This window comes from Engystomops pustulosus, chromosome 3 (genome assembly GCF_040894005.1).
Source record: "Engystomops pustulosus chromosome 3, aEngPut4.maternal, whole genome shotgun sequence".
NCBI lineage: Eukaryota > Metazoa > Chordata > Amphibia > Anura > Leptodactylidae > Engystomops > Engystomops pustulosus.
In genome coordinates, this window is record NC_092413.1 from 138,980,583 (window position 1) to 139,004,740 (window position 24,158).

Below are 24,158 nucleotides of genomic sequence, written 5' to 3' on the forward strand. Positions count from 1 at the left end.
GGATACATCTGTGTCATACTTTGTGAGGAAACGTAGCAGTTCTTACCGGAGCAATGACTCCTAAACACAACCAATTCCTGAATTATACATTTATTTTCTTCCTCTTGGTGTGTGTGTTTTTCAATGGAATTTTTCAGATGATGGGTCACATTAAAAGTGGAAATAATGTAATAATTTGCCTTGGTCTGATCTTAAATGACACAAATCTGCAATTTGAATGGAGGAGTACAGATTTTTTGTATTTTCTATGTATTGTGTAATAATAACCTATAGGCTTTTCAGAAATGTTACAATGACTTGCCAATACAATTCATGAATGTAAAGGTATCATATTACAAGAATTCACTTTTCACCTTTTACTTTTGGCTACAAAAAGCTTTAGAGGTTCTTGGTAAACAATTACACAGCAAGTCAAAGCTTTTAAAACCAATGAGAAGCTTAGTGTCCAGGAGTGTGCAGGTTGCACAAGATTCATCAAAACTGGCACATGGGGGCACCAGCACCAGCGTATGATAGCCCCGCCGCTGCATAAAGATGCAGAAGCCTCTCGATGTATTGTCGTAGCTGGCTGCGCATTGTTTAGAAAAAACGCAACCGGCGACTTTTCACATATGAAAAGTCGCTGGTGGCAGTAAGTGAGCACCGTCACGGGTACAGTAACGCCCCGTGCCGGCCGCCCTCCACTCTGCAGGCCATGTCCCCCTTCACGCCCCATTGGCCTGAAGGTGGCGGATTGGGGCAAATAATCGCAAGTGCTAGCAATAAGCTATCATTTGCAATTATTTCAGCTTCTCGCGATTTAAAGGGCCAGCGCGATGTTAATAGGTTCGGGCCATTTCAAGTTTTTTTTATAAAAAGCCGGCCTCTTCCTGCAAGCCCTGCCGGACTCCGCTCCCAGGTGCCAGCTTACTTCATCGTCCGCAGTGGTACAGTGGGTCAGCTACCCCTGAATCCTGACATTTGCCCCCAGTCCCAATTTCGGGTGATAAACCCACTCACCCATCCTGGTTTTCACGTTCTTGATTAGTAAGCGCCATCTTCTTTGGGCTTAGTACTGCACATGTGTAGTGTGTCACAGATGTGCCACTGCTCACTGAGACACAGCTATGAACAGCTTACAGCAGAGGACAGGCTGCAACGAGGGAGCACAAGCAGGATGGTAGAAAGATCAGTGAGTGAGATGGGTTGAATGACCACGAAGACAAAGAAGAAAGAAGATGGACCCTAGGACCACATGGGAAGATAAGGACTACGTTGTGGAATTCCTAATGAATTCTGCCCCAAAAAGCCCCCAAGATATACCATAGTTAAAAATTATATTAAAGTGGCCAACCCCTTTAAATTTTCATTTCTTTTTTTTAATAAACTGCGTTTAAATTTTAATTTCTAAACATATACATTTAAACTTATAAACATATATTTACTTGTAAATGTATATTAAATCAAGGGATCCCCATTTAGTGAAATTTAAAGATCTTCCTTATCCAAGAAGGTTTATGACTGTGTAATATTCTTTTTAAAGACACCTGATGTCAATGAGGTTCCTCAAAGTGAATGTTACATATCGTCCTCTTTTAGTCTCAACTGTTTTTCACATTTTGTCATCACATATGTTATCTGTACATTTGCATCGGTTTTGCAAAGTAACCTCTGAAACAAGTTTTTCTGGCAAGACAACGTGGATTTTTCCTCTAAACTATCTTGTTTGTGTCACTTTGTACAGTATAGTTAGGAAGTGACTTCCTTGTCACAACTGCTTGGAAGTGGTCAGATCTAGCTTAAAGCGCACAATCTTTAGACAGACCCCCAGCAGACACAGCATTTCTCAAGTATAGTGAGGCTACAATGGAACAAAGGGTCCCTCTTTCTCAAAACACGGTTCTAAACTGGGACATAAATGATATGAAGCTTCCACAGGTATGGCATTTATCAAACAGAGCTATTCACTCTCTTGGATTGTCATGGATTGTATATTTCTTTGTACTCTATAGGTGTCTATAGAACTGATTCTGCTGTGTGTAAGACAACAACACATGTGAGACAATAACTGATGGATCATATGAATGAGCTCTAAGGTTATTTTGATTTTTTCTAACACTCAATTTCATGCTTGAAACGTTCCTTTTTAAACATTTCATAATAGTGGCATTGAATGTAGTGTAAAGACAGAGATTTCCATTATTTTTATTTATAGGACATAATCAATTTTGGGTTGAGTAGTATTTATAGTATTGAATATGAATGGATTAAAACACATTACGATCATAGATTTCAACACAGAATTGTATCTTATTTTATAGGAACTGGAAATTTACTGATGGCAATAAACTGTAAAGGCACTGATGTTTCTATAGGGAAGGAGAAACTATACTACTTTGTCCTAATAACAAATATAGCGATAATGATATCTCTGGCATCTAAAGCGTTAAAAGCAAGAGCCATAAACATCATTGTAAAGGATCTGAATTGCACAATGTAAACATAAAACTGTTTATGTGTAAAATATTTACTTTCTCTGTTGTATTTCATATTGTATATTCTAAGGAACATATAGATTATCCTGAAGCCAAACATAAAGTAGCCATTGCTTGCTCTAGCCAAAAGGAGTTATTACTGAATCTACACCATATTCAGTCCTTTCACATTTCTCTCAGTCAAGTATATTATGTATGTTGTTTTAATGTGGAGAGGGAATCGGCAAGTCAGTGGCTAACATCGCATAGGAACAAATTATTGGGTATATTAAGAGATGGCCAATTTCCATTGACGTATGATTCCATTCTAGTTGATATTTCCATAGTTAGGATGTGATGACATTCATATAAAAGCAGTCACTTATTAACCTGTTGTGAACACAGGACGAGTATGCTTGTCCTGGATAGCCAATAGTCTTATAGATCACACTGGTACTATGTATGAGTGGACCCGTGCGACCACCAGCAGAAGACTGGCTGTTATACACAGCATGGCTCCTGCTGTATCTGCACTGAACAGAAAAGGTTTAACTGTCACAATCCATGGTCATTGTGGCAGCTAAGAAGTGAGATTGTGGAAAAGGGGTTTCCTCTGTAATCCTCTGCAAAGTGATCACAGGGTGCGTTGGGTTGCCATGGCTCTCTGAGGTATAAATATGGCCTCTGAAAATGTAGAAGGTCACTATTAGGCCTCATGCACAAATTAGTTATTTGGCCCGGGCTGCCAAATATAGAACAAAGCCTATTCTTGTCTTTTTTTGCAGCCAGGTCAGTTATGCTCATCCTGAACATGTCAAATATATGCACTTACTGCTTCTGAGCATGTGTCCTGTGATTGTTTTCTATAGAGAAAAAGTTTCTATTTAAGAGTTCTAAAATCTGGTCTGTGGGATTAATGGCAATATGGCCATAGCATTAACTACTGTTTTAGTTATTTGAGGGGTCCCAAAGTTGGTTCTAGCATACACAAACTTGTTAGGGTCTAATTATGGTACCCACTCAGGAGTTACGCTAGTTCTCAGTTGGTTCTTGTCGCTATTTTATACTGTATGCAATCACAACTCATTGACCCTATAAGCACATATGAATTAGTTGTACTTTAACTATGAATTTCTATAATGAAATGTCGGCTTTGGAAGCTAATAGGCCTCAAGGGAACTTACTATAGAGTCTTGAAAATATAAATATAGGGATTACATAATGAACTGCAATATAAACTACACATTTCCCTGTACAAAAGGAGTCCTGACACCTTTGTATTGGTGTCAAATTAGTGAATTTTTAACACAGAATGAACAATGAATGTCTTACTTTTTTACATGTAATAAAACTATTGAAAATGTACCTATAAATGTACCTAGAATGAAGGTTATACATTTTGTATGGCATAATGAACACCAAAACAAACCTGTAAGAAATTGGAGCAATAGTGTTTTTCTTTCCAATTTGACATTATTCAGAATTTTTTAAATGTTCAAAGTACATTGTAAAGAACAATTAATTGTTATAATTGATATAATATTACTTTTTATTATACAAACAAGAACCCCGAATAGGCCATTAATCTCTGATCAGTGAGACACAAACGACTGGTCACTGCATTGACCAGCTGTTTTGGGTCAACATATACACAGAACTGAAAGCAGTTGACTCCATAGTCTTCAGTACTCTCAAGATGGTGCAGTAAAATACCATTGCTTAGGTCACAGCCTTAATCACTCACTCCAGCAGTAAGCCAGCCTTCTCATTTTGACCATGACTTTCAAAGATTCCTGCTTCACTATCCCTCCCACTGCCCATCATACTTAGCCCAGTCTAGTCTAGGACCGTACTACCAGGCCACATCTCAGACCACTTTGACTAGTAGATCTCCTGCTGAACACACATTAGAAGCACAGATGTAGGCTGCAGGGCCCCAATGCTAAATTTGAACAAGGCCACCCAGGGGAGAGACACCTTATATGCTCCTTCACACTCCTGGATCCAGGTGAAACTGCACCGCCCAAGTTATGCCCCTGATTAGCTGTATATCTGCCAAACACCTTCGTATTGGTGACACTGACTGGTCATTTAATTTGTGATTGCTTCTCTTTATTGCCCTATTAAGGATCCATTGGTTGGGCAGTTGGATTTAAACATCAGGTTTTCTTATTTCCTATTTATGAAATCACTATTCAGTGTCTTATCTAGTAAATGTCTTGTCTAGTAAAAGGCCATTATTGGCAATGGAAATGTCTTGTTCTATGGTGCTACAGTGAAAACCATCCAGATAAATTATAAGTTTGACTTATCAGAGCAGAAATCATTATGTAAAAGCCTTAGCAACATACCATGTACTGTAAATAAAAATATTGTGCATTCTTTGTATTATTCACCTACACAAAGCCAAGAATTCTCATTAAAGCCATGTCTGGGGTGATAAGGCTGTGCAAAGTCCATTGTATAATTTGTCAGGACAGTTAAAGGTCTCAAAATAGCTTGTTTTCTTCATTTACTATTCCATTATTATATAGAGAGTATACATTTATGTATATTTTTACTTGCTAGCAGTTGATAAAACAAGAATAATGGATCTGCTCATAATAGGATTGCTAGCTTGAATCAAATTTAAAATACTCTAGAGAAGTGGTTAATCTAATTAGTATTGGTCCAAGGGAATTTGTACACATCACACCAGCTGGCTGGTGGGGGCTTCGGTAGGATTGTTTTTTAATCAGCTGTGTTGGAAGGAGCCCCTTAACAAAAGTAGATTGCAAATATTTCCTAATAAAATGAAACGCAAATTCTTAAATTTCCTTTAAACTCTATTAATCATACTTTAAACTATGTTCAGTTCCTCCTTATAGAAATCTGGTGCTGGAAAATATGAACAACCAATATAACCATACTGGGGCACATTTACTTTCAAATCCGGACAGTTCACCAAAAAGTCCATTGTCAGTCTATAATGCTGTGTGCGTTATTAGCGCCAGAAGATGGCGAAATGAACATTTTTTTTCAAAACACAAGGTACACCGGAAAAAATGTAGTATCTCTGTGATCATTCCGAACCAAAGAATAAAGTAGAGGTGTTATTTGAAGCACACTGTGAAAGTCATAAATGTGTTTTTCACCAATTTCACTGCATTAGGAATTTTTTCCTGCTGTCCTGTACAAGGCATGGAATAATAAATACCATCACTGTAAAGTGCAATTTGTTATGCAGAAATAAGCCCTCCTATGGTTGTATGCACGGAAAAATTAAAAAGTGATAGATTTTTGAAGGCGAGCAAAAGGTGAGCGAAAAATTTACGAAAAAAGGTTGCATCCTTTAGGGGTTAAATCACATTTCTTGGCCACTTTTTTTAGTACTCAGCAAGGTAACCATTCAAGTGGTTTACAAGTCAATTAATCTGTACTGTACTTTGAACATGCAATCCAGGCAGTGCCTGAAACAGTCAACTGAAAAAGTAACTCATAAATGGTAAACATAAATCACAAGGTGACAGAATAACCTACAAGTATTAAGTCATAAACGTGTGCAAATGTTTTTGAGGCTTTAAGAACACTTTAGTTTCAAGAACATTCTAAATATTTAAGTCTCATGTTACAGTAAAGCATTAGATTTCTCTTTAGTCTCCTCCTTTTATCAACATTATCAGCTACACAGCACAGATAGGACTAAACCTGTCAGTCTTGACTGCTGACTTTCATAAAAGTGGCCTTACAAGATCTTTGTGCTCATGACAGCTTGAATCAAAATGGTAGAACAAAGATTTATCTTCACTTTAGGTCAGAATGCACTGACTGGTGCAAGAAATGTAGCACACTGACTGACCAAAGTGTCCACACCAACAATTTAACATTAATAACTGAAAATGTGGAGGCTATTGCTCCTTGAATAGCTCTCTGCAGCTAAGTGAAATCATGGTTAATGAATGTGAAGATATTGGGATGTAATAAGTCATTCATAAATGTGCATTTTGAATAAATATGTAACCAAAAGATCTGTTTATTCTTTTTCTCAGGACTTGGAAAAAACAGATTGGTTCCAAGAGTGGCCTGATTCCTATGTGAAGCATATTTATAGCTCTACAGACAAAAATGCGCAGAGGCACCTAAGTGGTTGGGCAATGCGGAATACCAACAATCATAATTCACGCATCTTAAAGAAGTCCTGTCTTGGTGTTCTGGTCTGCAGCAATGACTGTACAACACCAGATGGCAGGAAAATATACCTAAGGCCTGCTATATGTGACAAAGCCAGGCAAAAGCAGCAAAGTAAGTACATAAAGCATTTTATATTTAATCCAATACGGATAATTATGAAGACAAGGAAGTAGTTATGTTAAAATAGTAACATTTGGAAAACAGGACAAATGCTAATTTAACCTTTGAGCTCTAAATCTGTAAATTGGGGCTCATGCAATGCAGGCATGTTGTTGTGGTCCTTAAACTAACAGTAGAGAAAAGCACTATTATAGTATGCCACTTAATTCTTCTGCCTCAGGCTATGCAAAAGGATACTACTGAAGGATATATAAAACCTCAGAGTATGGAATTATTCCTGAGCCTTGAAATATACATTTTGGTAAGATATATTGAACTTACGAGCAGCACAATTTAATATTAAATAAATTGTCCAATCTACAAATACAATTATTTAACCCGCTTAATAACACAATAAGCTGTGTCTGGGGATAAATTACAAAGTTACGGCTTTAAGAAGAAAACAATGCAGAAATTATTTTTAAAAAATGTGTTTTCATTATATAACATTAGCAAAATATATATATCAATTAAGTATTGCTTAAATCACACTGACCCACAAAATATAGGTAATTTTTTAAAAGGTAAAATGTTGTTTAAACCCTGTGGTAATTGGCAAAAGTATTGAATTAAATACAAGTACCAGATTTAGTGTTTTTTCCTATCCTCTCCAGAAAGAGTTAATAAAATTCGGTCAATAACTTATAGGCACCCCAAATGGGCACCACAAAAGAAATACAAGCTGTTTTGGAAAAATCAAGCTCTCAGCCAGCAAAATACACAGAAAAATAAAAAAGTTAAAAGTTTTAGAAATCAACAAATAAAACAGGAAAAAGTGCCAACATGTACTTTTTATTTCAATAATCAATGGAATTGAAGAGCTGCTATTTTTTCCAGTTTCACCACTCTAGTAATTTATTTCTAGCTTAATAAATATTAAATGGTACAGTTAGAAAGTGGCACTCAGGGAGTAAATGAAAAAAGTAAAAAAACAAATGCACGAAAAAAAAAGAAAAATTGGTATTGTATAAAGAGGTTAAATATATATGGGTAGAGATGGCTACATGGGTAGAGAAGACCTGAACTTCCTGTTGGGGTTTGGGTGAGCCCTGAGTGATTGATAGCATGGGCTACTTGTAGGTATTAACAATGCCATCAATAGTCTCAATATTATTGATACACATATAAAAAGCCATACAGTCACTAGGACTTACTGTACACATACTGTATTAAAAACCACTGATGGTGGTGGTCAAAGAATGGTACACATCGGCAAAGCATGTGCACAAAAATCCACTGTCACAGTTGTTAACAACCAGGCTGCGTGTTAAAAAAAGGACCACACAACCTGGTCCTTTTCTAAAATGATGACCTGCCTAGTGGGAACATGATTTAAAGTTACAAAACTTAGTAAAAGAAATGGGTCCCAATGGTAAATGGCAGACAAGTACATCCCAATAACCAAATTTTAAGAACTAAATACAAGAAGGATGTTCAAAAGCAAAAGATCTATGAAATATCGATTTTATTAAATCAAGCAAAACATACCGGTATGTTAAAAACAATTTAAAGCACAAAATCTTGTGCACAAAACAATACAATAAATCCCTTATATCAAGAAAATAATACATTGGAGAGTAAAAAACATTAGGATGTATGAAGGTCCTACAAAGTATGATGTGGACTAGGACAATATGAAAAATCAAGATATGTAGACTAGGTAGGGCTGGAGGACAGCAATCCAGTCAATAAATAATATACATAGGTGATTCTGTGTGTAACCCTGTCCAAGATACATAATTACCTGGTCCACAAGACTATATCACATGGGATATAAAGGTGAGGGAATTAAGGACCTTCAGGGACCGATTTGGAAAGCTCTGTGCAGCACAGCGTAATCTGTGTGCGTTATATAAATAAAGGAATTATTATTTTCACTGCTCAGTAAACTCAGTGAAAAAAAATTAAAAACTTGCCAAAAAGGTTAATTTTTCATCAAATCCCTTCACTAAAAAGCGATCAAAAAAGTTATGTGCGCCAAAATGGTGTCACAGAAAAGAACAACATCACGCAAAAATATAAGCCCTCAACCACCTCTGTTGACCAAAAAATACTAAAGTTATGCCTCTGAAAAGATGGCAATACTAAAACAAATTCTATTTTCTTGGTATTAGTTTTTCTTTAGTAAAATTGTGAAAATATATTAAAAAATAAAGAAATTATGTATTGCTGTAATCGTAGTGATCCACAGAATAAAGATAACATCTTATTTTTATGTTACAGTGAACACCCCCCCCATCCCAAAAAGGCCAAAACAGAATTAATTATTATCTTTTGCTCCATACATAAAAGAGTTAATAAAATATCATCGATAAGATAAAGACCCACTAAAATTAAGTATTTTTAAAGAGAATCTAATCTCACAGAAAATCAGCCCTTACATGTCCAAATTGGCAAAGATTGTCACTTTTTAAAGGTTATACAATTTTAATCTGAGCGGCTCTGAATGCCACTCTTTCCCTTTAATGCCATGTTGTGTACAACTTTTTACCACCACATATTCTCCACTGAGAAAGTGTACATTTTTTGAAAAATATATACATTTAGCCAAAATAATAAAAATTTCAAAATTGCATCTGGTTTTGTTTTAATTGCTGTTAAATTTTAATTGGTTAACCTACTTCATAAAAGTTCTTTTCACATTCTTTGAGGGGTACAGTTTCTAAAATGAGGTAATGAGAGGGTTTTTTTTTTATCATATAGGCCTCTCAAAGTCACATCAAACTTATCTAGTCTCTTAAAAAAACATACATTTTGGCGATTTTCACAAAAAATCACTTGTATATTTATAAGCCTCTTATCTTACTAAAAAGAGCAGACAATGCTTAAAAAATCATACAAACATGAAGAACATTTAGGTAAAATGTTAGTTATTAAGTTATTTGGGGGGTATGACTATCTGCCTCAAAAGCAGAAATTTTCAAAGTTTGAAAATAGCCCTTTCTTTAAAATTTTCACCAGATTTCAATTATTTTTCATAACTAAATGCAAAACATATCACCCAAATTTTTCAGCTAACACAAAGTACAATGTGTCTTGAAAAAAGTGATCTCAAAATCAGCAGGTTATGCTAAAGCGTTCCAAAGTTATCTTGATATGAAGTGATACATGTCAGATTTGAAAAATAGGGCTGTGTCAGGAAGGTGAAAAGTGGCTTCGGCTGCAAAGGGTTAAGGCAGTTCCAGTAAAATGGTTAGATTAGAAACCAGATGGTAAGTGACTGAAAATTAATTAGTATAGAGGATGAGTCAAGGTGAACAAGTTGTTCAAGGAATTTTGAAGCAAATGATGAGTTAGATAACTGTACAGTGCTGTGATTTGAAGAGTAGGGTGGAAACATTTTCATCAGTAATGGTGGAAGAGCACTAAGGTAGATGTGTTGAGGGGTTGCAAGATCTGCATATTGAATTTTTCATAACGTTGTCAATCTCGTCTTTGAAATCCTTTAACCCTTTAGGACACAACCATTTTGTATCTTAAGGCTCAGTCGCATTCTTTATAATCTGTCATGCATCGCTTTTTATAGTTATAACCATTATAACACTTTGTACTTTGTGTCAGTGGTAAATTTTGGTTGATATGTTTTGCATTTATTTATAATTTAAAAAAATGATTTAGCCAAAATTTTTTTTACCATCCAAATTAGTTACTAACATTTCCCATATGTCTGCTTTATGTTTTTGTCATTTTTAAAATGTTTTTATATTTTTATATACATCATACAGCTTCCAAATGAACAGTGAGTCTCTAGATTTCCAAGGAGTTTTCAGAATTGACTTATTTGGAATTCATTTTTGTTTTTAACCCCTTAAGGACGCAGCCATTTTGTAGCTTAAGGCTCAGCCCGATTTTTTGGATTCGGACTTGCTTCGCTTTATATGGTTATAACTTTTGAACACTGTTACTTATCAAAACGATTCTGAGATTGTTTTTTCCCCACATGTTGTACTTCATTTTAGTGGTAAATTTTGGCAGATAAGTTTTGCGTTTATTTACAAAAAAAAGAAAATATGATAAATTTTTTGAAAAATTTGCCATTTTCGAAATTCTAAATCATTGCGTTTTCAGGCAGATCGATTTACCACCTAAATAAGTTGCTGAATAACATTTCCCATTTATCTACTTTACATTTTCATAATTTCTGAAATGTCTGGATAATTTATTTTGATGTCACGCGGCTTACAAATAGAATATCGCTTTTCCGGATTTTCAGAATTGACTATTTTGGGGATAAATACAGTTTTGAATGAAATTTTACATATTTAGCATCAAAACCCCCTATATAACCAACCCATTTTCAAATCTGCACCCCTCAAGCTATCAGAAACAGCTTTTACGAAGATTGTTAACCCCTTGAGATCTTCATAGTAATTGAATCAAAATGTAGGTGAAATTTAGAATGGTCAAATTGTTCCCTTATACGTTCATTTAGCACTAAAATTTACACATTTCCAAAATATAAAAAGAGAAAACCCACCATACAATTTGTTCTGCAATTTCTCCTGAGTACAAAGACCCCCCACATGTGGCCGTTACTTGTTTTATGGGGGCACAGCGAGGTGCAGAAGGGAAGGAGGGCGCTGCAGCTGCCAGGATTTTAGTTTCCTCATTGGCCCCTTTTGAAGGCTATAAAATTTTCGCTTTTTCGTTATTGGGGCCATGTGACGGCATTTTTTTTTTGCGGGATGAGATGCTTTTTCCATTGTTACCATTTTGGGGTTGGTATCACCTATTGTTGAAAATTTAGGAACTTTTTTTGAGGGCAGGAGTAGAAAAGCATCAATTCTGTACTGGATTTTTTACTTTTTTTTTTTTGGTGTTCACCGTATAGACTAATAATCCTGTTATCTTTATTCTATGGGTTGATACGATTACGGGGATACCAGACATGAATATATTTTCTTACGTTTTACTAAATTTGTCAAACAAAACCCTAATGTGGGGAAAAATCTATCATTTATGTATTGCCGTCTTCCAAGTGGCATAACATTGTTACTTTTTTGGCTACGGAGCTGGTTGATGGCTTGTTTTTTGCGGGACATGTTGTACTTTGCACCAGTATCATGTCTGAGTACATATGGTTTTTTGATCGCATTTTATAGCATTTTTTGTGGGATTGAAAAGGTAAAAATCATAATTTTTGGAGGGTTTATAACAGTTTTTTTTTACAGCGTTTATCGTGGGGGTTCAATAATGATTTACTTTTATTCTACGGGTTGTTACGGACGCGGTGATACTATATATGTGGGGTTTGTGTTATGATTTAGACTTTTTTTGAGTTATATGTCTCTTTATATGTTTTGGGAGTTTGGGGCATTTTTAGTGATTTATGACTTTATTTTTTTATTGAATAACTTTTTTTTTTTTACTTTTTCACTTTTATACCATGGGACATGAAGAAGCAATCTTCTGATTGCTTCTTCATGATAATATTCTGCAATACTGATGTATTGCAGAGTATTATCAGTGTCAGCCTATACACTTGCATAGGCTGGCACTGTGCCAGTAAGATGACGTCACAGACGCCATCTTACCGGCAATTCTTGCAAGTAACTCTGGGGTCCAGATCGGACCCCAGAGTTGCTATAGCAACGATCGGCGCCCCCCGAAAACGGTTCGGGGGGGCCGATCGTGGGGGAAAGACCCCCCAGATGCAGGTTAGATGCCGCGGTCGCGCTGACCGCGGCATTTAACGGGTTAAGCACCCGCGATCGGAGACAACTCCGATCGCGGGTGTTACACTGGGGTGCCGGCTATTAGTTACAGCCGGCACCCCGTGTTTCCCGATGCCGGTTCGGCTCTGATCCAGAGCCGAGCCGGCATAGGCGCCATGGCGGATATATCCGCCACTGAGCGCTAAGTCACTGCGCTCCGTGGCGGATATATCCGCCACGGAGCGTGAAGGGGTTAATGAGCTTTGAAATATATAATATTAGAAATCCCCCTATATAAATCACTCTATTTTCAAATTTGGAGGTAAAATTTTGAATGCTCTAATTTTGTCAGTAAAACGTTCATTTAGCCTTAAAGCAAAACGTAAAGTATATTGGGAAAATTGTATAATTTAGGCTGGATTCACATCACCATTTTTGCCTGGGGGGAATTCCAACATGTCCTTACAACTTATGGTACAGAGATATCCCACTGTATACTGATACAGTGGCATACATTGCCTAGCGAACCCCCTCCCCCCTGAATGCACTGGAAGGAGTGTACAGGTAACATCACCTGCTGAGTGACGTATGCGCTCAGCACACCTTGAGAAGGGATGCAATATGCTGCATCTGCTTCTCATAGCCTTCTTTTGTCTCCATTGAGTGCATGTGTCACTCAGCAGGAGGCAGCGCTATGAAAAAACACAGCTTGCTGCATCTTTCCATCCTGCCTTTTTCGCCAGATATAACATATAGTGGTCAGGCAGAGGCAAAACCTATGCCTCCGGCTACCACTATATGTTAATGCATATATATGCTCAGTGTACACGTTGAGCTTTCCCGACGAATACACTAAGCGTACACAAAAATGCGTTGTGAACCCAGCCTTTTATTCTACCATTATAAACTTATCATTATAAAAACAATAATATTTATTTTCTAAAATGGGAGCACCCCAATACTTTTACACAGATAGCAAAAGTTAGACAAAAAAGCTGATTTTGACGAAATTTGAAACATATGTTTTTTTGGCTCTTTTTTTAATTACATATATTCACCTTTTCCCTCCCTCACAAGCAGCAGCATACGTCTCTCCTTTCTGTGGCAGCTGTAAACTAGGGTTCAGCCCAGCGTACAGCCACTGCAGAGAGGAGAGAAGACTGCTTCTGCTTTGGGAGAGCGATAAAAGGTGAATATATGCAATTATAATTTTTTAAAGAGAATAGGGGAGGGGTTTATAATGAGACTAGAGAAAAAGTATTATAGTGCCCTTTTTATGTTGCCCACTGCTCAAAAGAAAAGCCACAGAAAAGGGGGTATTCTAAGGAGGGGCTACAGAAAATGGACATTATATGAAAGGGGGCATTATAAAGAAGGGGCGGAAAAGGGAGCTGTATAAGGAGGGACGGGCATTATAAGGGCTGCAATAAAGGTGGATTTATAATATAGGGCAGTGGTGGCAAACCTTTTAGCAGCCGAGTGCTCAAAAAGCAACCCAAAACCCCCCTTATTTATTGCGAGGTGCCAAGCAAAAATTAAAGCAGTAACTTATTGCTCCCTATTCTTCAACAACTTTCAATCATATTGGCCTCCTGAGGACAGCAACACAGTAGAAAGATGGAAAATGTTAGCTTCTTTCTGTAAGCAGCATCTTTTAAGTTGCTTGGAGCTGCAGGAAGATTCTTTGAGTCTTTCTGTCTGGTGTGCTGGGCTTATGGCCCGGGTGCCCACAGAAAGGGCTCTGAGTGCCGCCTCTGGCACCAATGCCATAGGTTCACCACCACTGATATAGGGGCTGCAGGATGTGAGAAAAGCGGCATTATAAGATGGTGGCTGAGGGTAAGGTCCAAGTCGGTCACTGGTTACAAAAAGTTACTATTTTAGTTGACTGTAACCATTAGTGCCATCAGCCGTTAATTATATTCCATTTATTTTCTGTCCAAACTTACAACTGAAAGAAACTATTAACCAGATAAATTAAAAATACTCATTTTATATAGGTTGAAAGTTTGATCTGGTAGGCTCTCCCCTCATTTGACAAAGTGTAGAACTCAAAAAGAGAGCCAAATTCAAAACTTGCACAAGATATTAGCACCATTGTTTTCCAATTCAAATGAAATTCCTATAAAATATGTTTTACATAAAGCTAGGTTTATGAATATGGGTCTTTTTCTGATAACATATTCCCTTTAAGGAATGTTGGCCTTGTGGACTACCAACAACACTGGCCAAAAGCTGCATCTAGTTACAGGAACATACTGATGGCACCACCCTACTCCATCAGCTTGTTAAGATTAATAAGGAACCAAGTTATTTCTCTTTATCTATAGGCAATTTAATTGTATTCCAGAGTTTGTCTTTTGCTCATTATGAATAAACGTCATTTACAGTATATTTGTTTATTAGCAGTCTAATATAGCGCACTGGAAAAGATGTTAAATAATTGTAGAAACAAATATTTGTTTATTTGGTCAACCAATGTAAAGTTGAAAATAGTTTAATTCTCTCATTGCTTGAATCTGCACTTTTTGCTGCAACTTATTTGTAATATATATATTTAAATATAAGTGTTTTCATTTTTGAAGTAGTAGTGATAATAAAGAACTTACTTCAGCTGTACACATAAATGTGAATACGAGTTAACATCCAATGCAAAAGTATGAGATTTCATGGATTTCCCCAATATGCTCCTAAAAATCATTGCATTAATAGTCAACACAATATCAATATTTTGGTATTAAGTAATAATACAATGAATAAATCTTCTAGGTAAATTATGCCCAAATTGTAAAGGCTCATTAAAACTAGTGTCATGTCGTGGTCATGGTGGATTTCCAGTTACCAACTTTTGGAGACACGAAGGGACATTCATATACTTTCAGGTGAGTGACAAACCAAATTATGGGATGTGGCATTCAAATTGGGTCATGCTCCATCTATATGTACTCTGAACTTCAGGAGTCAATTCTGCAAACATTGGAGCAGATTTAAATTTGTTTTCAGAAAGTTTTGGAAAACCCCATTGAAACAGGGCTTAAATCAAACAAACTGTGCTAACCTTTGTCATCTATGTTGATTTCCCATCACTGCCAGCTGGATTGGAAGTGCGACAGAACCTGATGCGGTAATGTGGCCACTACAGGCCCCAGAGGATGTTCTATTTCACCAGGCCTGCTGAGGTCACTGATCGGCTGCAGCAGGTCATGAAAACTGCACCACTTCCAGCCCAACCTGTGTTGGGGAATTGATGACCATCACAAAACAGTACAATTTCAAAGAACAAGCCAGTGTGTATAGGCTAAAGAATACACAATTTTATTTCATACAATACACACAGATAGATGCCATGCAGCAGATACAGTAAAACCATTTTAAAAATGTGAAGAAAACACATCCAAGATGCATATGAACCAGAGCCAGTCACCAAGGTCCACATACAGCCACAAGTGAAAAGAAATAGGGACAATCTTCTCAAACAAGATAAATGATAATCAGTATATGCAATAGTACAAAACGGTCCTGAGATACAATGCACAGTAAGTTAGGTACAAAAACTCCAAAAAAGTCCCTATGCGGTGTAACAGGGGACCCTTTGCATAAAAGCATGTCAGGTACAAAGATATAATTGGTAAGCAATGGGGCTCCCTGGTGCTAGAACCAGGACCTGATCCCTATGGTCAGAATTGACCAATACAGCGTGTGGAATGGGAGAGAAACATCATCCCACACTTGTGGCTGGAGGCACCCAGTTTCACAAAGTTTCTCCCATAGGTCAATTCTGACCGCAACCAGGTTCTGATTCTAGCACTATGGAGCCCCATTGCTTATCACTTATATCTTTGTACCTGACATGCTTTTATGCAAGAGGTCCACTGTTACACCGCACAGGGGCTTTTTTTTTTGGAGTTTTTGCACCTAACTTCTCATCCCATTTTTGGGGTTTTGAATTGGTTTTATTTGCTGTTTTTTCAATAAAGATTGTTATTTTCCAATAATCACATCTGCTTTTGTGTATATTTGGTTGAAGTAAGTACCTACTTATTTACTTTTTGGAACTTGGAGGGTGGTTAATTAACACCTTGCCGCCGATGGACTCTTTATCAATTTTACTTTACTGTTTTCTGCTCCCCACCAGTAAAAATTGGTAACTTTTTTATTTTTTCACGTACAGAGCTATACAAGGGTATGGTTTCTGCACTTCCTACTGAGGGTATTTTATTTTTCATGTTGTGTACTGGGAAGCTGGAAAGAAACATAAATTAATTGTCATGGGTGCCCCTGCAACCCATGTCTTGGGTCGCAGGCGCACCTGTGCTCTTTGTGTGCCCCTCCATGCCAGCAGCGGCCTCATTCACCTCTCCACAATCCAGTGGCGGCTCCTGCGGTGCCAGAGGTGGCACTCAGAGCCTTTTCTATGGGCACCCGGGCCATTGCCCCAGGACACCAGACAGGACTCAAAGAATCTTCCTGCAGTTCCAAACTTAAAAGATGCTGCTTTCAGAAAGAAGCTAACATTTTCCATCTTTCTACTGTGTTGCTGTCCTCAGGAAACCAATATGATTGAAAGTTGTTGAAGAACAGGGAGCAATAAGTTACTGCTTTAATTTTTGGTTGGCACCCCGCAATAATTAAGGGGGGTTTTGGGTTGCTTTTTGGGCACTCGGCTGCTAAAAGGTTTGCCACCACTGGCTTAGGTCATCGCTCGCAGTGGTCCAATGGGTCCACTACCCCTGATCCTGACAAATCCTTAATTAATGAGTAAAGGCCTTTGCTACATATGCCTGTGGGTTTTGTTTTTATGGCTTTCATACAGTCCCCAAAGTAGCAATGAAGACGTCATCATGTTGCACAAAAAAATTACACCTTATACAGCTCCATACCCCAAAGTAATTTTTATACAATTTTTTAAAACATCTTAAAACCAAATAAAACCTATAAAAATTTGGTATCCCCATAATCATCCAACCCAAATAACAAAGGTGAGGTGTCAGAGTTCACTGCACTTGGAATTTTTTTTCCGCTTCCCAGTACACAACATGGAAAATGAAACACTGTCATTAGGAAGTACAATTGGTTCCACAAAAAACAATAATTTATAAAGCTGTGTACAAGGGAAAATAAAAAAAAGTTATGGATTTTTAAATAAGGAGAACAAAAAACGAAAATGCAAAATTGAAAAAGGGCATTGGCGGGAAGGGGTTACTTGAACCCTAGGGTGTCTGAGCTCTTCAATATACTGCAATGCAACTGCCACTGGTAAGCTCCTTTACAGATCCTGCTGCAACAGCCATAAACCCTTGGTAAGTCAGGCTGTCATAGCAACTGGCTACTGCCATCCAATGACGTCATCGGGGGCACCGACAGGATCCAAGGCCTCGGCGCCCATGCAGTCATTTAAGTGCCGCTATCGCGTCTGATGGCAGTACTTATGGTGTTAGCAACCTTGATCAATGCCAGCAACAATCACGGTTGCCAGCTACTAATGCAGCTAACACTGACTACTTATGTAGCAGGCTCAGACCATGCTCCAAACATCCTAAAAAAATGTGATGTCAGATAGATCCCATTTCATTAAGGTGTTAAAGGGAGGAGGTAGCAGCCATGAAGATCTGTGTTACCTTTGTGTGTTCATAGCAGCTGAACTGTAAAAATTTATATTCCAGGATTGTAGTTGGAATTAAAAACACTAACACTATGCTGTAATATCTAACCAGAAGGATACAGTTCTTACTCCAGATACAAGTCCAGATACAATCCTGGAATATAAATTAAATTAAATCTTGCTGTTATGAATACCACACACAAATGTATGATTTATCAACTTTGTATGTTCAAAATATGCTGGTAGACTTCCTTTCTGGGGTAATTGCACCAAAAAAATTATGTATATTACATTTTAAACACTAAAGAAAAATCACTCAGTGGAAAGTGGACCATATGCAAACATTATGGCACATTTTCTGATATAAAATAAGCCAACTAAAAGTGTAAAGTTGGACCACACAGTCTTAACCTATGGCAGATTTATCACCCAGCATGTATTCTAAAGTTCCATTGAGTAATCTATAGGTAGTATTCATAAATCTGCCCCATGTCTGCTTCTATGTCCCTCTGCCACATGTTTTATATGCAACCAGCTCAAAAGTACCACAATATTATAAAATTTCTTTATATGACAGAATGAATATGTACTGTAAGTGAAAACGGATGACTGTGAATTCAGTGGTATCTGTTTTCATGATTTGCATCTGATACAATTTGCATCTGGTAGAAGATGGCTATACAAATGAGTGTCTGTCTTGTCTCACACTTTACCCATTGCTTTCTTTCAAAGGACAATCAGCCAAGTAAACCCAGGGCCAAAAGAGGCGTAAATGCAGCAGGTTAGCCTCAATTTACAGTTGCACAAGTCCACAGCATATCAATTTACACTATGGATTTTTAGTGCAAGTATCTGTGAGCCCTCTTCATGTCAGGTTTTCACAACAATCCTAATGACATGTTATCACAGCACTATTCTAACTGGTGCCCACACAGTTTTTATCTTTAAAATTCATAGTGGTTATCCATATAAAATGATCTTTTTAAAATAACCGGGCACCCTGTCAAAAGTCTAATTGAGTCACAAGGGGCATGTCTTGTTCAACTGAGTTATTGTCTGAAGGGAGAGGGGAATGAGGGAGCTGCTTGAGACCTTGGCAGAGTCACTCAGTAACTTTTTTTTCGTATTAAATTTTTATTCAATTTTTAAATCAAACACAAAAACTTTACAAACCAGGCACTTTATGAGCAACGAAAAGGCAAAAACAAACCAAAATGTATATGTATGACCTAGCTCAGCTGAGCTAAGTCCCAGTATTAAACATTTATCAATTAGAAATGATTAGTCACTCAGTAACTTGGCCGAATAAGATTTCCCCCTTCTGACTCGATTAGACTTTTGGCAGGGTGGCAGGTAATTATAAAAAGATGATTTTATATGGATGACCACTATGGATTTTGAAGATAATTGTGTTGGCACCACTTACAATGGTAGGAACCTGACTTTGGGTTTAATGGTGAAAACCTGATGACAGGTTTTGTTTAATGGCACCATGATGTATAATTACGTAATGTGCCATTAAAGGGGTTAAACGTCATTCAGCATACAATACTTGGGAACTGGAAAATTGTGTATCCAATTCGATGTTAAAGATTATCAATAAAATAATCTGTGTAACAACCAAAATAGTTTAAGAGGGTGGATAACAGTAGCTGCCTACAGGCACGTGCTGTATGTGAGAAATCAGAAAAGACTATTACTCAATGACAACCATATTATGCTTTAGATTGATTTGATTAAGATTCAATGGGGAGACACATCATTGCAGTTATGTCATTTTACTGTATTCACAATGTCTAAAAACTGTAATATTTGCCACTTTGCACCAAACTCATGACTTTTTATGTGAGTGAGCCAATTCTTTAACTTCAGACAATTTACTCCTGATTTAACATACAAATTCAGATTTGGCAGACAGCTTTCTTTAAGTGTGACTTTTTAAGTTGCATGTGAAGGAGAATATCCATACAGGAAAGGCATAAGTTGTGCCAAAATCTCCTTCAGAAATAAAGATCCCATATGCCACATTTTTCAAGCTGCCTAGCCACTATTATAAATCTGATGTGCAAAGGACATCCGTAGGGACCACAACTGGAGTAAGATGCCTGCTTAATAGAAAATCTGCCCCTATGCATTTTTAGGATTATAAAATAAGCTAATATAAAGGGCAATAAAAGAACACCAGCATCTTATCACATCTTTCTTAATTTGAACATGTAATATTTCAGTCATTATCCTCCATTTCTTTATTTTACATGAATATATTGACTAATATTAGCAAACATATGTTTTCATTTTCTTAAGACAAAAGGTGTTCATGACCATCCAAAACCAGAAACCAAACTAGAGTCAGATGGCAGAAAGCCTGCTCACAAGAAGCGCCCATCTATTGTATCAACAGCCTCTGAGCTTAAGAGAAACAGCAATTTAAAGGTACAGTATTTTATGGGAATGGTGATCCTCCACAATCTTTATACAACATTCAGATTCCAATAACAGAAAGTTCAGTGACCGATTTTTAAGTTTATTGATTTCTGTTTCTTGATATCTGTTTACAGTATATAAAGAAATGCATCTGACAAATTTTATCAGAAAATTCTACCTCTAATAATAGTGAAAAAAATAAAAGAAGTCATTCTATAGAAAGCTTAATTGTTTAGTTCCTGTGTATACAGATTAATCCATGTAATGTAACAAAGGTGAAGCTTTCTATAGAAGGACAACAAGCAGAGATCGAAAAAACTGTAAGGAATTGAAACAGAAAGTAAACTGGAAAATTATATAAATTTTCATCATATAAACAATAAAATGTATGAAACTGGACAATCCCCATTCCACCACTTGACATTTTCATTAATACTATTTTGGAAACTGTTCAGCCTTTTGATCACTTTTTGATTTATCCGCAAAAAAACGGCGATTCCGACATTTGGACATGTGTTTTTCTACTGCAGCGCACACCAAATGGTATCATTATTTTTATATCTTGATGGATCATACATTAGGTGATCTGGAGATTCCTAATATGTTTAGAATTTTTAGTTTTTTGGTGTATTTTTATGTGCATTCTGATGAAAGGAGGTGAATAGAAATGTTAGGGTTTTTCATAATTTAACATTTTTTTCTGTTGCTCAGACAAAATTTTACATTACAACTTACAATGTAATCGATTGTGTTGGTTAGTGGTGGGATTCTGCTGTATAATACATGAGACCCTGCCTTGTATAGAGAAGGTTTAATGGCACTTTGGACAAGAAACTAAGTACATTTTTGCATTCTATGTACAGTATATGGTATAGTACAATGGTGCCTCAGGGATACAAACCTTTCCTGGTGTCATTGTGACCCAGGGTGACATACTTCTTAAATGATTTACGTAAGGTTTCTACAACTTTAATGTACTTATACCGTCATTGTTTTAACATGTAATTTAATGGGATGCAAGATTTTTGAAATTCCACTGGTTAAATATGCCTTGGGCTAAAACACACTTTACCTACTTTTCTTGGGGACAATTTCATCACGTTGAAAATGAAGAGACCATGCCTACTTGCTGAACAACATTTTAGAATCCATCTCTTATTTCAGTCATTCTCCTTGCCATTGCAGAAAATGGCGACCTCTCACATTTGAACACAGTACAGTTTCTTGCCCTTAACCATACCACGGTATAGAGGCTGTAAGGTGAAAACCCTACATTCCTTAGATTCTGGAGATATTCCCTGTATGTATCAGTGTAGTGATAAAAGATGTAAGCCTTCATTGATATAACCAGATGTTGAGCTTTGCCCATCAGGAATCGTTTATGTCTAAACAAGTTGACTTATTTTTTAGGTCCCACTATCAGGAGCAATAATCTATGAAAATCAACCAATCACAGCTTTAAGTCAGCCAAGTGGCCCTCCTGTCATACACATCAATGACATGAAGATGGATCTTTTAGCAAATGATCACATGCTGAAAGACAACTACTTTACTGAAAATCTAAATGATTCGGAGTGGAGAAGAAATCCTCGAAGTGGCAGTTTCAATGACAGCGAGGAGTACAATGAAGGAGATTGGCTTGCTTCTGCCATGGACTTTGATTTGCAAAGTGACGAAGACCAACAGGCAGGAAACACAAATCATGATGTAGAAAGCTACCATCCAGAACCACTTGAAAATCTCTCCTGGGTAATGTCACCGTTCCATAACTGCCAGTACCCAAATATAGAGCCTTCATTAGTTTTGGATTCTACCTTTAAGGATGGTTTTGCCAACTTGAATTTTAGTGTAGATGATAAAGACCTTCCCACTTTCTACAATCACAACCAGGAGGAGTCCTACCTGTATAGATACAACAGTTCTCAGCTATCTCCACCATTATAGAACTTAAACAGAAAACAAATCAGGCATTTCTTATAAAGGGGAAAGTGTTTGCTTTCACATGGGAAAGACTGTTATATGGATACCAACAAGAATTTATTTAAACCAATTATGGGTGCTACAAAATGTAACTGCTGGTTCTAGAACACTTGTATGCTGGGCTCTGTATCTGTGAAACACAATAAATACTGCATAAATGTAAGCAAACCTACTACTACTGATCTACATATACTTACCTTATATACTCGAGTATAAGCCTAGTTTTTCAGCACAAAAATATGTGCTGAAAACCCAAACTCGGCTTATACTCGAGTAAACAAAATATAGGTTTTACCAGGTTTTTGTGGTAAAATTAGGGGCCTCGGCTTATACTTGGGTCGGCTTATACTCGAGTATATACGGTATATATTTAGAGTATTTCACCCCTACTGAAAAGATTGATGTCCAATAATATACATGTGAACCCACATTGTCTAAAAGGTTCAGCACCTCTGTGATCAAATGTTTGGACAATAGGCACCCCTAGTTTATGCGGTTGCAATCTGTGCAAGCCAAAAAAAAAAAACAAGGTAATGCATTAACAATAAAATGGGAGAAAAAGTGCTAACTTTCAAACTGCTTAGATATAAATGTATTTTACTGATATTAACATCCCTTATGTTTTATTCTTCAATATCTTAAGAGGGACCTGTCACCATGTAAATAATATATTACAAATGAAAATTTGCCAACCTGGCCTACTTCCTACCGTTCCCTTTATTATGTTGACATCTTTTTAAACTAAAACAATCCATATTTTTTATACTTCCAATAAATATAATTCAATAACTTACAGTCAGTACATATATAGACTGTTATTCAAGTACAGTGTCCTAGATTGCACCGTAACTGGGAGCTTTTAAAACAACAGACAATGTACATTATTATATCTTCCTCCTTTTACATGTAAAACTTTCCTCCATTTTGTTGACCAGTAAAAGGGTAACACCATACCACTGCTTTGCATAATTGTCATTTTCAGGTGTAACTAAATATAATAATTTCATGATTTAGGCGTTTTTTTCCCTTTTTTTTTTAAACTGTAAATAGTTTTTTTTTTTTCATTTCTATCTAAAAAAAATTCCTATGAACATTCTTTTTAGTTGAGTCCTATGATCTCTAGGTGATCCGGCTCTGAATGACATCTTTCTTTTGTTTCAAGGGGGTCACAATTTCAGGGACCTGGTTTCCTGGTTTTGCACCTCTCCATGGAAGAACACAAACTTCTATCACAGTCACGGATAATGACTAGACAGGCTTCTGTCACAAAGTTAAGAAGAAAACGATGACAGTGCAGGGTCTAACTGTATATTTATGGTCTCTAAGATTTTGTAAAATATAGTGAGAAGGGAAAATACACTGTACTGCAATAGACAGAGGTAACAGTCTCTTGCTAGCAATGTGATATAACATTTATAAAACTGTGACATGTTTTACAATTTTGCACAATAAAAACATTTTTTATTTAAAAAAAAACATTGTTTTTTTGTCTCCATGTTCTAAAAGCCATAACTTATTTTTTGAATGGCATATGTAGATGTCTGTTTGATCTCTGTGTACTAACGGCAGTTTTGGTATCTTTTTGAGTTACATTGACCTATTGATGATGTCAGATGACTTATCAGTTTCATGTTCGTCAAGATCAGATATCACAACCAATAAGCTGATCCTAGATAGCTATAATTAAAGAGGTCATTAATCACAAAACGGAGCTTA

General features: G+C 36.8%; 1 protein-coding gene across 1 annotated transcript; it reads left to right on the forward strand.

Moving 5' to 3' along the window:
- Positions 1–1,739: 1,739 nt before the first annotated feature.
- GCM1 (glial cells missing transcription factor 1) lies at positions 1,740–22,632 on the forward strand. The gene is made up of 5 exons (XM_072142294.1): positions 1,740–1,917; positions 6,482–6,734; positions 15,206–15,318; positions 20,343–20,471; positions 21,873–22,632. The coding sequence occupies exons 1-5, from the start codon at positions 1,846–1,848 to the stop codon at positions 22,404–22,406; spliced, it is 1,101 nt and encodes a 366-aa protein (XP_071998395.1). The 5' UTR covers positions 1,740–1,845; the 3' UTR covers positions 22,407–22,632.
- The last annotated feature ends 1,526 nt before the right edge of the window (positions 22,633–24,158 follow it).

Coding starts and splice junctions, on each gene's coding strand:
- GCM1 (XM_072142294.1), top strand. CDS start 1,846: ATGGAACAAAGGGTCCCTCTTTCTCAAAACACGGTTCTAAACTGGGAC. Junction 6,735..15,205: donor AGCCAGGCAAAAGCAGCAAA/GTAAGTACATAA, acceptor TAAATCTTCTAG/GTAAATTATGCCCAAATTGT. Junction 15,319..20,342: donor GGACATTCATATACTTTCAG/GTGAGTGACAAA, acceptor CATTTTCTTAAG/ACAAAAGGTGTTCATGACCA.